The following is a 13282-nucleotide window of genomic DNA, read 5'->3' as shown; positions in this document are numbered from 1 at the left end:
TCAATTTAAAGAAAAGCAAAATCAACCGCTTTGGCTTGTTATTATCATCATTATTATTATTATTATTATTATTATTATTATTATTATTATTATTATTATTATTATTATTATTATTGTTATTATTACTCTTATTATTAAAAGAAGAAGAATATGATGATGATGATGATGACGCCTTCAGGCCCGACTGACTGAGGGCCGATGCGGGTTTATTACTGCGCCACAACCGCAATTTAACACCTGTGAAGGCGACAGAATGTCCTCCCCCTGCCTGCACAGCGTCTGTCTGTTTCACCGCGCTCTCAAAGCTCAGCGTCTCACTACATTTAAAACATCAGGCAGAGGAGGCTCTCCAGCTGGAATCGGATTTGACATGACACACATACAGAACGTTGTTGTAAAGCCGAGAAACGTGAAGATTTAAAAAAAACAAAAAAAACCAAACGACATTTCTGATATTTTAAATTAAATTTATTCCAAAAAACAAAACAAAACAAAAAAACAACGACTTAATGGACAGAAGAAAAATATTGTGCTCATAGACAGTATCATTTATAAACAAACGTATACAACACTTCTCCACTGAAATGTGAAATATCATACTTTACACGTCTTTACATAGGCTAGAACTGCAGTCAATACAATTTTCTTTCTCTAGAAATAGTTCCTTAAATAAAGTGGATGCTGCCCGTGTGTGTGTGAGCAGCGCGCCTCGGCAAGAAAGTGCAAATTTTAAGTACAGCGTGTTGTTGGGTGAGGCGCAGGGAACCCGAGGTCCTTTTTTTTTTCTTTTTTTTTTTTTAATGGAGTCATGGGAACAAGTTGGATTCTAATCATCGTGACGCGGCCGTGTTGTGGTGAAGTGAGATGCCCATTGCTGTCTTTAAAGTGCAACTGACAGTTTAGGAGGGAGTGTGGGGTTGTTGCGAATCGGTTGCCCCTTTTATACATAATAAAATAAAATAAAATAAAGAATCGTATTCTCTTTGCAGCTCATAATCACACACAATGCGCCCCCATCCAGTCTGAAGGAATGTAGTGCTCCTTTTTTTGTTTTTTGTTTGTTTGATTTTTTGGGGGGATTGGGCCTTTAGTTTGTTAGCTTTTGCAGACCCATAGATGCTTTTTTTTCAGGGGGAGACGTTTACAAAACAAAGTTCTGTTACCTTTTTACACCGCAAAAAAAAAAAAAAAATGGACGAAAAAAAAAAAGAAACGTATTCGTAACTTCACCTTCGTAAACCATTTAGTCTCATATTCAGCTTTGAAGGCTTTTTCCTCTTAAAGCAGGAGTGTCAGTGATGTTGGATGAATGTTCCTGTTTGCTGTGCAGTTGCTTCGATTGCTTTGTTGAAGTGTAATTACTCTGAAATGCAGCACGTAAAGACACGTCTCCACTTGTGTCGGAAACAAAGATTTCAAATAGTGAATTTGTAATTCATAAAAAAAAATGAACATGTCGGCGACAGCCCTGACAGACTCCGTCTTAACCATATACCCATAGAATCTTCCTTTGACCTGCCGGGGCAGCTGGATTCATGGATGATCCTCTTTTCAATTGAATGTGCTACAACGGAACAGCAGAGGGGGGAGAAAAAAGTCCCACATTTCGTCTGCGAATTATCTGTCTGGAAACATCTGTAAATGTAAAAAGTAAGGACTGTGTACGGATCAAGAGTCAACGAGCAGTGTGTGTCTCTCTGTGTGTACGTGAGAACGCGTCAGTCATTGTTTTTGCTCGACTCTTGGTCGCTCTGGTCGTCGGTGAAGCACACGTCCACGTCGCTGTCGTTGTCGCTCTTGTGCTCCGCGTCGTCGAACAGGCCGCCCGGCTTGTCGTCCAGCTTCTTGACGCTCTGCCCGGGGTGCCTGGACTTGACGTGCCGCTCCAGGTCCCGCCTCCGCACCAGCACCTTGCCGCAGAAGTCGCACCTGTAGGGCGTGTTCCCCTCCGCGTGCAGCCGGATGTGTTTGTTCAGGTTGCTGGGGTCTCCGAACGGCCTGAAGCACACTTTGCACTTGAGCGGCTTGTAGCCTGTGTGAGTCCTCATGTGGATTTTCAGGCCGTATTTCCTCGAGTACAGCTTGCCGCAGTACAGACACAGGTGCCCCTTTTTGGGTTTGCCGGAGCCGGGCGTGCTGGCGCTCCCGGCGGGCATCGAGTCCAGCCTCGTCCGGTTCTTCTCCGCGGCGATTTCGGACAGCTGTTGAGTGTGCATGGCGATCTCCCGGTCGATGTTGGTGATGGAGCCCAGGTCTTGGCTTATAGGGGGCGCGCCAAAGTAGGACATGGACTCTGGGTACTTGAGGAGGTTGCTGAAGTGGAATTTCAGAGGATAGTAAGGTGAGCTGTACAGGAGCTCCCCGTTATAGACGGTGAAGGGCATGAGTGGGATGTTACAGTCTCCACCATAAGTCTTGACACCGTCGAAGTGAGGGAGAGAGAACCTCTCAAAATGGAGTCCAGGGGGCATCTGGGGGTACCGGGACGGAGACAGGCCGGAGTGCATCCGACTCTCCACGTGCTTAAAAGCTGACGTCTCCTCCACGTGAGGCAGCAGCGGGAAGCCTCTGATAGCGTTTGTGCACGGCACCATTTGAGATGAGGAGTCCACGATTGCAGGTGCGCACTTAGGAGGGTGGCTCCCTCCCCCGTTTAGATTCTCACCCACATTGCGGATTGGCTTCATGTTTCCGATCAGTTTGCCGAACCCCAGGCCGCTCAGCTTCGCGCTGGCGTCCTCTCTGGAGGCGTCCGCGCCCGGCACTTTGGAGATGCCGGTCGGTTTGAAGGCGGAGCGCACGCCAGGGTGGAAGCCCATGCTGCTCAGCACTGAGGTTGTGGCGCCCAGGCTGAGGATGTGTCCTTGGTTTCTGGCCGAGGTTACGCTCATGTCGAGGGCCCTGTCCTGCTCCTCTGAGCTGCTTTTCTTCGACAGTCCCGCTTTGTTTAGAAACGGCGAGGAGGACACGGCCCGCCTGCCAGAGTCTGAGATGGAGGAGGTACTGTGGCCGCTCCTCGGAGAGGTGGAGGTGTTGGGGATGTCTCCAGACTTTGGTGACCTGTTAAAGGTCTCCGTGCCTCTGGCCTGCTCGCTGCTCACAAACCCCCGCCCGTTGCTCAGGGCGCAGTGGAAGTGAACGTGGGCCTTGAGTGTGTTCGGGTATTTGAATATTCTCCAGCAGTACCAGCAGATGTACCTCTCCTCACCTGTAGAGACAGCAACAGGCATGACATTAATGATCAGATGGATGTGGGTCATTAAGTCGCACAGCACAGCGTGAAGCCAAATCATTCTAATGACAATAAACATTTGATTCCTCGTGCGTAAAAGGCCAGGTCCGCGCGTAAAATGTAAATAACAGGTTTGGCAACCTGTAGATAAAAGACGTGCGAGTGCCAACACAGACAGGTGACCCCCTCTTCACCTTTTAGCAGCATAACCACATACATAAATTCATAAATTGAAAAGAGAGTGCGATGTAATAGGAAATCCGTACATTTTTCCACTGCATTAAAAACGAGGGATTTTTACATTGAACCAGAGCGATCTCACGTTGAAAATGTCCCTTTAAAGAGCATCATGTTCGCCAGTCACTGCTGCGGCTCACCTGGGAGTTACATTTAGACATAATGGATATGATCCGCTTTCTAAGATCTGGTGCCAAACGGTAATAGACACAGAAAGCCATTTCAATGACCCCCCAGACGAGCACTCAGAGGTTAATATAGATGTAATGATTTTGTAATCCTCATACGGGCCATTGTTTATGATCGCCATCAAAAGAGCAAACGCCCTGCCCAATCTGGCGCCCACAAACCGATGCATTGAATGCGGGACTTTCGCTTTCCCGTGGAAGTGACAGCAGCTGTGGCTTGAAATCGCAAGTCCCCAGAAACAATGGCCGCGGCCCATCTGTTGACGCCTCATAATGGGAGCGAGCGTATGTCCAGGAGCGCACACGGTGTGTAGGGCCGGAGAATCAGGGCAATATACACCCCACATAAAAGTTAGCATTCATTAGGCCACAATACCTTGACGCACCCACCCAATTTACCGTGAAGCACTTGTTTTTGAATTTATTTGCTTTTGAATACATGAATATTAATGACGCGGTGACATTTGTTAACCTCCGTCTCGCGACTGAATCGGCAGCCTCCTCTTCTTCCATGGCCGCCGAGACACGTCAGTTACTGCTCTTAATTGCTTTTTTTTCTTTCTTTTTTTTTTTTTTTTTTTTTTGTTTTTTGTTGTTTTGGGGTTTTTTCTTTTTCCTTTTTTTGCTTTTGTTTAACCGTGCTTCAAGCACACTAATTAAATTATCACAATTATTTCCAATCTCTCTCTCGACGCAAGTTTGATATCATTTCAAGCGTCCACATTTTACACTTATTATGGTTAAGAGGCTCCTCCAGCCCCAGGTAAAAATGTACAACCCCCCCCCCCCACACACACACACACACACACACACACACACACACACACACACACACACACACACACATAAAAAGCGTCGTCATTTGCTGGAATTCCCCGCGAAGTATCTGTTGATATTAATCTTTTTTTTTCTCCCTTTATTTAAACGGATTAGTTCACGAGGAGCTGGTGTTCTGCTAAGATTAGCGGATAATCCCCGAGCGCTGACGCCAAATTATTATCACGAGCCCAAACAAACAGATTAGAGGGTCCCGAACACAGACTCTGTAGGCATGAGTCGTCTCTAATATTCCCGCAATCGAAATTAAAATGTGATTACGAGCAGCATCAAAGAGTAATGAATACTAAGCCTTTATCTTAATTTAAAACAGACCCAATCGTCGCGGGCCTGCAGCAGGATTTCCTTTATTGAACGAAACGAACGAAAGTTATTATTCTTTTCTTGTCTCTCCATTTTTATGCAGTGACAAAATGCCAACGTTTCTCTCGAACCTTCGTTGAATGAACCAACGAATGACCAAACGTGAATAAATAGCTATAGGCTGCCCGAGGAAAAAGCGACTTCTAATCAATTTCCATCTCCGAGCGCTAAAGGAGACGCATCACGGCTATTGGTAGTCATTTAACTGCGCGCTGATGGAGCCCTCAACACGTCGATGTCTCGTCAGTGTCAGTCCTCACTGTTTGTTGACGGACTCCAGGATTGATAATGATGATATTGAACATTGTTTCACGCAAAGGAAATATTGAAAAACGGCTTAAATCCCATTTATCTCTCAACGTTTCTATTATTATTATTATTATTTTTATTATTATTATTATTATAATTATTAATAATAATAATAATAATAATAATAATAATAATAATAATGATAATAATAATAATGATAATGATAATATTCATGTTGCAACTAAAATCCGTATCGCTACACATCTGCTGACATCATAATTTCACTTTAATTTTCTTCATTTCATTTTCCAGACAAAAGGCCCCTTTCTTTATACCACCATCCTCCTCCTCCTCCTCCTCCTCCACCTCCTCTCCTTGATCATTATTAGCAGTCTCGTTTGGTTACCTTTCTCGTCGTGCGTGGGAGTGGCCGTGGTCGGGATGTCGTACCACTGGGCCAGAGCGTTGGAGTACCAAACACTGAGCTCCTCTCCTGCAGGGATTTCTCTCAACACGCGGTAGAAAATCTTCAAATAGAAAAAAGGAAAAAAAAAAAAAAAAAAAAAAAGGTGGGGGAGAGAGAGAGAGAGGCTGGAGTTAATTCAAGTGTCCAAGGAGGTGGTGCGAAAATAGATCCGACACCGGCCTGAAAGGTTGATATGTTCGGGGGGGAAAAAGAGAAGGGAAAGAAAATTCACCTGTCCGCCAGGTAAGTCCGACACAGCCTCCAGGTTCTGCTCCTGGCTGTTCCTGGCAGCGCGGATGAATCCGATCCAGTCTGGCACGGGACAGCCCGACTCGTCCACGAACTCCCCTCTCACCAAGCGGATCTGAGCCGACAAGTACACGATTAGGATGAGCAAGAGTGTGACGATTGACAGCGTGATGAGAGACATCAGCACCAAGGCCACAATAAAGCGGTCTTAACCAAAAGGCTATTTAAAGAAACAGAAACACGCCGGTCTTGTTTTTTCTTCTTTCTTTCTTTCTTTCTTTTTTTTTTTTTTTCAAAACTCTATTTATCAGTATCAAGAATTGTACGCATGCCTCCTTTTATTCATATTTTATCGAACGAATGTCCCCACAAACATCCTCACCCCGCGGACTCGTCCCGCTTTATTACCTGGAGGTGCAGCAGCCACGCATGACCGCGGCGCGCTTAATGCGTCTTTATCCGCTCTGCTGATAATTTACTAAAGAGAACGACACACGGGCCTAATTGAGTTGATATGGGAAACGAATTTGAAGGAGTGTCAGAGCGTTTCTAAACTGTTCAAGGACATTAAAGATCGAAGCGCGACAATTGACACAGAGATTGCACCTGATGATCGCCGGCGGCTCCGGGGGCCACGCATTTAGACGCATCAATCACAACCCGCTGACAGCTCCAACAATAACAGGGTGCGGTTAGAAGATGCGTTTATGGCCGCAAAATTGTTTACTCCTCCGTGTGTGGAAAATAACGACCTGCTGCAAGTTTGATTTCATTTCTTTTTTTTTAAGTTCTTATATTTTAATATTTAATGCGTGAAGACTTTTAATTCCTCTCTTTCCTCTGATTCTTTCAGCGCGCTTCCACCACGCTGCTGTTAATCTAAATAATCACAGTCTAATGACATGAATACAGTTTTGTTTCATTTTATTTATTATTATCAATATCATTATTTTCATTTCCCCTGGCCTGAGGCTGCGGGCCCGGCCTCAGTGGCATCTTTCTGTGGCCGGATTACATTAACATTAAACGGCTCATCGGGATAACAGGCCCGCCAGGCAGTGAAATGTGAGGCGGCTGAGGGCATGAAATCCCACACAGCAGACCCGGGTCGCCCATTAGGCCGGTTAAGTAGAAGCACAGACTGACAAGTCGGCCACTAATGGAGCTCAATTATTTCCAACTTGACAGGCCAAACCAATTAATAACCGAAGGCCCGATGGAGTTTGACAGTGCAGCTTTAAAAATCCAAATCCGGTGCGCTCGTCTTTAATACTGGACACGCTTTAGTTTACGGGGAAATACAAAAATGTGTTTTTGGATGTGCAATATTAAAAAATGTTTGTTTTTTCTTTTTGTTTTTTTCTTTTTTGCAAACTGTGGTTCAATTTGAACGCAAATCTAAAGGCAGAATAGTTTATTTCTTTAAAAAGAACTTTTTTTTGATGTAATCCTGGAATGAATTATTTGCTGATGAATAAATACAAACGTTTTAAAAAATATATATAAAGCAACGGAACTTTGGATTAAAGCGTCTGATTAACCCGCAAATGTTTCAAAATAAGATGCATTTTTGTGCTGCACACCAAAAGCATTTTTCTTTTCTTTTTTTTTTTTTAATTAAAAAATTCAAACATTTTACTTAGAGATAAAGTTTTTTAAAGTGCTCTAAACTCACCTTCTTTTTGGGTCCAACTTCCTTACGGTCCGACACGTACTTCCCGAGCTTGAAGATGCCCGGTACCGGTCCTATCCGGAGCCCGGCCGGCACGCTGCAGTCTGCGAACACACTGACTGTGGTGGACGCCCGAGTGGCTTGCATGGCGTGGGGTGAGATCAGAACCATGAAGACTGATGGAGACCGAGTGGGAGATTGCAGGGAAGAAGAAGAAGAAGAAGGAGGAGGAGGTGGAGGAGGAGGAGGAGGAAGAAGAAGAAGAGAGGATGAGGACCGGCCGATATCCGCCCTCAAAGTGACGCGGTGGCGTTATGCACTCCGGCTTTTCTAGTGATGGTGCAGAGGCAAGGTAAACCCCCCACCTCACCACCACTACCACCACCCAGCCCGCCCCTCCAGCCCTCCACATCCACCCTCCACCCATCCCGGCCTCTCCAGCTCAGGATGCAAGTGTGTGTATGTGTGTATGTGTGTGTGCGTGCGCAGAGAGGTGATGCTGTGCTGTAAGGTAGTGTTGTGTGTGTGTGGGGGGGGGGGGGGGGGGTCCCTGAGTTTGCTGCAGCAGAGCAAGTGTGTGTGTGTGTGTGTGTGTGTGTGTGAGTGAGTGTGAGAGAGTTGGGCTCTCCCAGCAGCTGTGAGGAGAGGGAAAACGGGCCGGCCTGGTCACATGGAGACTTTCCCTCACCCCGCCGCATAATGAATTGCTCCAAAACGGTCAAGAGACACAAAGGGCCAGGCGACCTTCCCATCCCCAAAATCCAATTTGTCAAGGGCAGAGAAAAGAGGGTGCAGAATCAAAGGTCCAGAGCGACCATTAATCCTCAGCATGTGGCTTTGTCCTCCAGACAGTTCCGATATTTTAACTGACAAATCCACTGTATAATTTCTCCATAAATCCTCACCCTTTCCCATTCTCCCCTTTCAAGCCGGGTTTTGGAAATCAGTGGCTACTTTAAATCTACTTGGCTGGCATTCTTCGGGGTTTTATCCACTTCAAAGCGCTTTATTCTGCCTGCTCCTTTGTGTCCTTAGTGTAACAAAGGGAGCAGGAAAGTTTAGAGGACTTGTTAACTTCTATTGACTCTCGGCGTGTGCCGGGTTGAGATCAGGCAGGTACTCAAAAGGCAGAACCACCAGCAGGAAGAGAGGGAGGGAGACAGAAAGAGAGAGAGAGAGAGAAGTAGAAAGTAACCGTGTGGACACTTGTGGTTTTCTTGTCTTCAGTTCAGGTGTGTTCTGCCGCATTCACGCGCAAGGACAAGAAAAATGAATACAGCTATGCAAATTGTTTTGGGTTTTTTTTTTTTTTTAAATGTATAGTGACATCTTTTTATCTTTTTCACCTTTTTCTTTTCATTTCTTTTTTTTTTAATATAATTGCTGCCCTACGAGACATGACAATACACAACATTACATGTACAAAGGGTCTTTTACAGGAGAAAATAAATTGCAACGGATTCTAAAGGAGATCGGATATAGTAGTCCAGTGAAATGTTTCAAAAAAATGTATCAAAGTCTAAATTAAAATCTTTCTGTTCTGAGAAAAACTGTGTATTTTCCAGATGATCCAGTCGGCATTTGTATGATTTATATAATTTAACTGCACTGATTCTGTACAGAAATTGGGGCAGCAACATTATGATATACACATGTATTAAAATGCAAAAATCCAAAAGATTCGACTAAAAACCTCAGAACTTCTTCGTGGATTGATCAACACCTCACGTCACATAATATGATAACTCCAGAAGAAGATCCAAATCAATGATTGGAAGACAGATGACTTCTCTCACTGGCGGCCTTCGGTCGTGATGAATACTGAGCTCGGAGGAGAGGCAGCCTCCAACATGTGGCTCTGCGCTGCAGCCCTTTGACACTGCGCTCATGAGCGGGGGAGCAGAACAAGAACCTGCAGGCGATCAATTGAGACCGTGAACATGCTGACCTCTGACCTGTCCGCGGTGGACTCTCTCAGCATCTCTCTGGATGAGGAGCAGCAGCCCGGATACACGTGATGTCATAACTATAGAACAAATGATATGAAATGTCCATGTGGTAAAATACAAATAAACTAATGGACATTAATCTCTCTCTCTCTCTCTCTCTCTCTCTCTCTCTCTCTCTCTCTCTCTCTCTCTCTCTCCCTGCGCTCCTCCACAGCCGCTCAAAGAGCCTGGACGACACGCGAACAATCTCATCAATAGGCGCAATGTTTGCGCCTGGCTGTGCGGGGAGGTTATTTATTAACGCCTCGCCATTTGCGGCTGGTTCCCATCCACCCCTGCGCCGCTTTAAAGCCCCGCACTTCTCCACAGTGAAATTAATTATTCTCCGAGGAGGGAGCGGGGGGGAGGAGGAGGAGGAGGAGGGGGGGAAGAAGGGGGCGAAGACGTTTCCTTCGCTGCGGTGAATCCCCCGCTCCGCTGTGCGCTCTGGAGCAGTCAAAAGGCTCGGTGTCAGAGTGGAAACAGTGTTGGGAGCAAATGGGATGGAAAATTAAATGAAATTAAATGGCTTGACCGGCAGTATTGTTCCTCCTCCCTTTTGAAAAGAAAAAAAGACACATTAATTACACGCTCGGATCTTTCTCCCGGGACAGTGCTGCGGAGTCCATCAACAGCATTCCGCAAGTGTTTAATAATCTTAAATAACGACCTGAGAAGAATCGGAGCTGGGAGAGGAGGGAGACATTTTTATGGGCGGCCCTGCCTGGCTCTTGCCAGCCTTTTTCGGATTTTAACTGTCTAAACGGTGGGGCTCTGATTTAACTGGTTGGCCATTAATGAGCCATGAATATAGAGGAACAACCTGCCTGCAAAGCAACGCGGTAAATACAGAGAGCAATGCCCCACCAGGGATCTCCATTCATGCGCCCTGGCTATACTTCAGGGGTGCCAAGGGTTCACCACCACCTCTCCTGGACTGGTTTCAATGGCCTACCATTTAAGACCCCTCCGAGCTCAGAAGAAAAACACATTTTTTATGTCGACCCATAAACTTTGTTTGGGTCTATTCAGCAGAGCCCAATCATTGTCCCACTTAGCAATGTGGCCTATTTCTCACAGGTTCCCACGTCTTAGAAATGACGCCGTGTTTGTCTAAATCCATTTATTTCTCCACATGTAAGGCCGCACCTTCGGCACCTGTCACATTTATTTGGTCACGCGTCTTTTAATTAAAAAACAAAGACAAAGGGAAAAAGTTAAGTCCTCATGCTTTTGCTCTTGCGGACAGACTGAACTCTGTGCAGCCAAAGACCCACAAACTTCTTTTTATTCCTTTCAGACGTGGGCCCGCTCTCAGACAAAGAGGGACGCTTTGGACAGGCCTGTTTATCTTATTCCTCGCCCTTCTTTGCTTTTATTTAAAGGCACTCCGCTCATATTTAAGGTGTTTACTCTCTGAGAAACCTGGGGAAAGACGCAGGCTGCGGCGAGGGGCAGACCAGCTGCCTTGATGCGGGTGGGACATTACCGACGCGTTTGAATAGTAATTATGCTTGTATGGGACTCCCACCAGATGACATGATTGGGTTTTAACCCAGACTAATATTCAAGATCGCATTAGAGAGGAGCCGAATAAACGGCACCTGATTGAACGCAGTTCATGCGTGATTCCATTCAGGATGCCTTCTCTCTTTTTCCTCCCTGAAGTGGGCTGCACCGTTTCGGTATTCAAAGTCTCTACAAAGTTTCTGCGCCGGCCCTTTTTTTTTTTTTCTTCAAGCCACATTTCCCTGACTTAAACTCACTTTGTCTCGCATGAGGGGACACGGATAAAGGCGTGTGAAGTCGCGGGAATTGATATGTTTCGGTGTACCTTATAAATTCATACCTTTTCTCACTCGAGCGCCTCAGAAAGAGCGTGTCACTCAGGCCGATTCTCTCTGCTGTCCAACGCATTTAGCAGGAGATCTATTTGAGGAGTTCATTCCTAGGCAAATGTATGCAGGCCGGGCTGTGCATGAATAGAGCAGCGTGTCAGCCGACCCTAATTGGGATTTAGCCACCAAAAGCATACGCACAAAGTGACAGAAAATCGCAGGTTTCAAAGAAAGTCACAACTTTTGCCCTTCTTGGTGAATATAAGGAGCTCTTTCCCTCGGCTCGGAGTTAAACTGCATTTTTCTTATAGGATGGAGGTTAGTGACCCATTTGGCTGCGCGGTGTATATCGGCAAAACAACTAAAATGGCAAAGAGCATGTTTAAGGACATGTAACCTTGACTGGCCTATATGTTTGAGGCTAGATAATCCAAGTCACGGTTATTAAATGAACACATTTCCCCCACTTCATTTCTGAGACAGCAAAAGTGTTTTATTTCTACAGAGATTTGTAGATTTGTAGAGATTTTGCTGTGATCTATAATAATGATAATAATAACAATATTAACAATAATAATAATAATAATAATAATAATAATAATAATAATAATAACAATGATAATAATAGTACTGATAATAGTAGTAGTAAAAATAGTTTTAAAAAAAACCAAACTATATGATAATAACAATAATGTTTTTTTTTTCTAAATTCTGCATCACAATTGCTCATCGAAAAAGGAATTTTTAGAGATTGATTTTGGACGAATTATAGCAAATTAACGTTTCATTTATTTATTTGTTTGTGAATTTACTGTAAGGTCAAAACCAGACTGTCGTTGGTTGTCTTTTCTGAAGACGAAGCACCATGGAGAGCTCCGCACACACTCTCTCACATGTCTGTTATTGATTTAAAAAATCCGTCCCTATATATATATATATATATATATATATATATATATATATATATATATATATATATATATATATATATATATATATATATATATATATATATATATATATATATATATATATTTATTCGTTGTGAGAAAATGTAATGTAATGATGTGAGCGTCTCGCGGCTCCTCATTATGTCCCCGATTGACAGTTCTGTGTTCAAACTAATTGCCCCCCCGTTTGTTCGGGTGGGATGAGCTTGTGGAAATGATGTCCGAGAGAAATATTGATTATTAGGCCGCAACATGAAGTCTGTGCATAATCGTCATAAATGAGTTGCAAAGAGATGATAGGATTTTAAAGGGGTCCATTATTTTACATTATGTTTTTAGTTTAGGTCGGTTAATATTGATTACTGATCCCATTTTTTTATTGCAAATTTAAATAACTCACTTATTCAAATATTTAGCATTTTTCTTTTGTTGTGAATATCTTTTCTTTTTTTGTACTGTTGCAGGAAACGTGTTTATTCCACACATCCTAAAATGTTGTCTGACCACATTTGAGGCAAAAACATTTACATTTGTGCTTTTTTGAAATGTCTTTGTCATGACAATTTTCACCTTCAAATGAAGAAACCTATATTACCTTTACACTGTTTTAATGTAACTCAACAGTGAAATTATGAAGAAAAAATAAATAGATGTAATTTTTATCTTTGTTGACGTGAGTCAGATTTGTCCCATTATGATAATAACAGTAAGGTAATGTTATTGCTGCTGTGCCTGTCTTTTGTTGCACTTTCTGTCAGAGGATTGGTCTGTTGCATGTCTCTGCTCTCAGCCCCTGAGCAGGATACTGAGCGTGTTTGGCATCTGCTGGCCGGATCCAATCGCTCCCAATCAGCTGCAGGAGGGAAAGGTGTGGATGTGGATGGAATGAGGACAGGAAACGGCTGCGTGCCATCACTCTGCTGCAAGAAAAATCGTGACTGACGGATTCCTCAGCCCTCCAGAAAGTGTCAGGGCGACTGCCTTGACCCTCAGGTGACTCTATCTTCCTCTCT

General features: G+C 44.2%; 1 protein-coding gene across 1 annotated transcript; it reads right to left on the bottom strand.

Moving 5' to 3' along the window:
- Nucleotides 1-450: 450 nt before the first annotated feature.
- On the bottom strand, nt 451-7758 carry prdm13 (PR domain containing 13). Its single transcript, XM_030392447.1, has 4 exons — nt 7497-7758; nt 5805-5936; nt 5513-5633; nt 451-3208 (listed from the first exon to the last, which is right to left on the bottom strand). Exons 1-4 carry the CDS (start codon nt 7662-7664, stop codon nt 1719-1721), a joined length of 1911 nt encoding a protein of 636 aa, XP_030248307.1. The 5' UTR covers nt 7665-7758; the 3' UTR covers nt 451-1718.
- Between the last annotated feature and the right edge of the window lie 5524 nt (nt 7759-13282).

Source organism: Sparus aurata, chromosome 17 (genome assembly GCF_900880675.1).
Source record: "Sparus aurata chromosome 17, fSpaAur1.1, whole genome shotgun sequence".
Classification (NCBI taxonomy): domain Eukaryota; kingdom Metazoa; phylum Chordata; class Actinopteri; order Spariformes; family Sparidae; genus Sparus; species Sparus aurata.
This window is presented reverse-complemented; position numbering and strand designations above follow the sequence as displayed.

Bases quoted from the DNA above. Each gene is read 5' to 3' on its own strand.
- prdm13 (XM_030392447.1), bottom strand. From the start codon at position 7,664: ATGGTTCTGATCTCACCCCACGCCATGCAAGCCACTCGGGCGTCCACC. The intron at 5,937-7,496 runs GTGAGTTTAGAG...TTGTCGGCTCAG, and splicing joins AAGTTGGACCCAAAAAGAAG to ATCCGCTTGGTGAGAGGGGA. The intron at 3,209-5,512 runs GTAACCAAACGA...CTGTCTCTACAG, and splicing joins TCCCACGCACGACGAGAAAG to GTGAGGAGAGGTACATCTGC.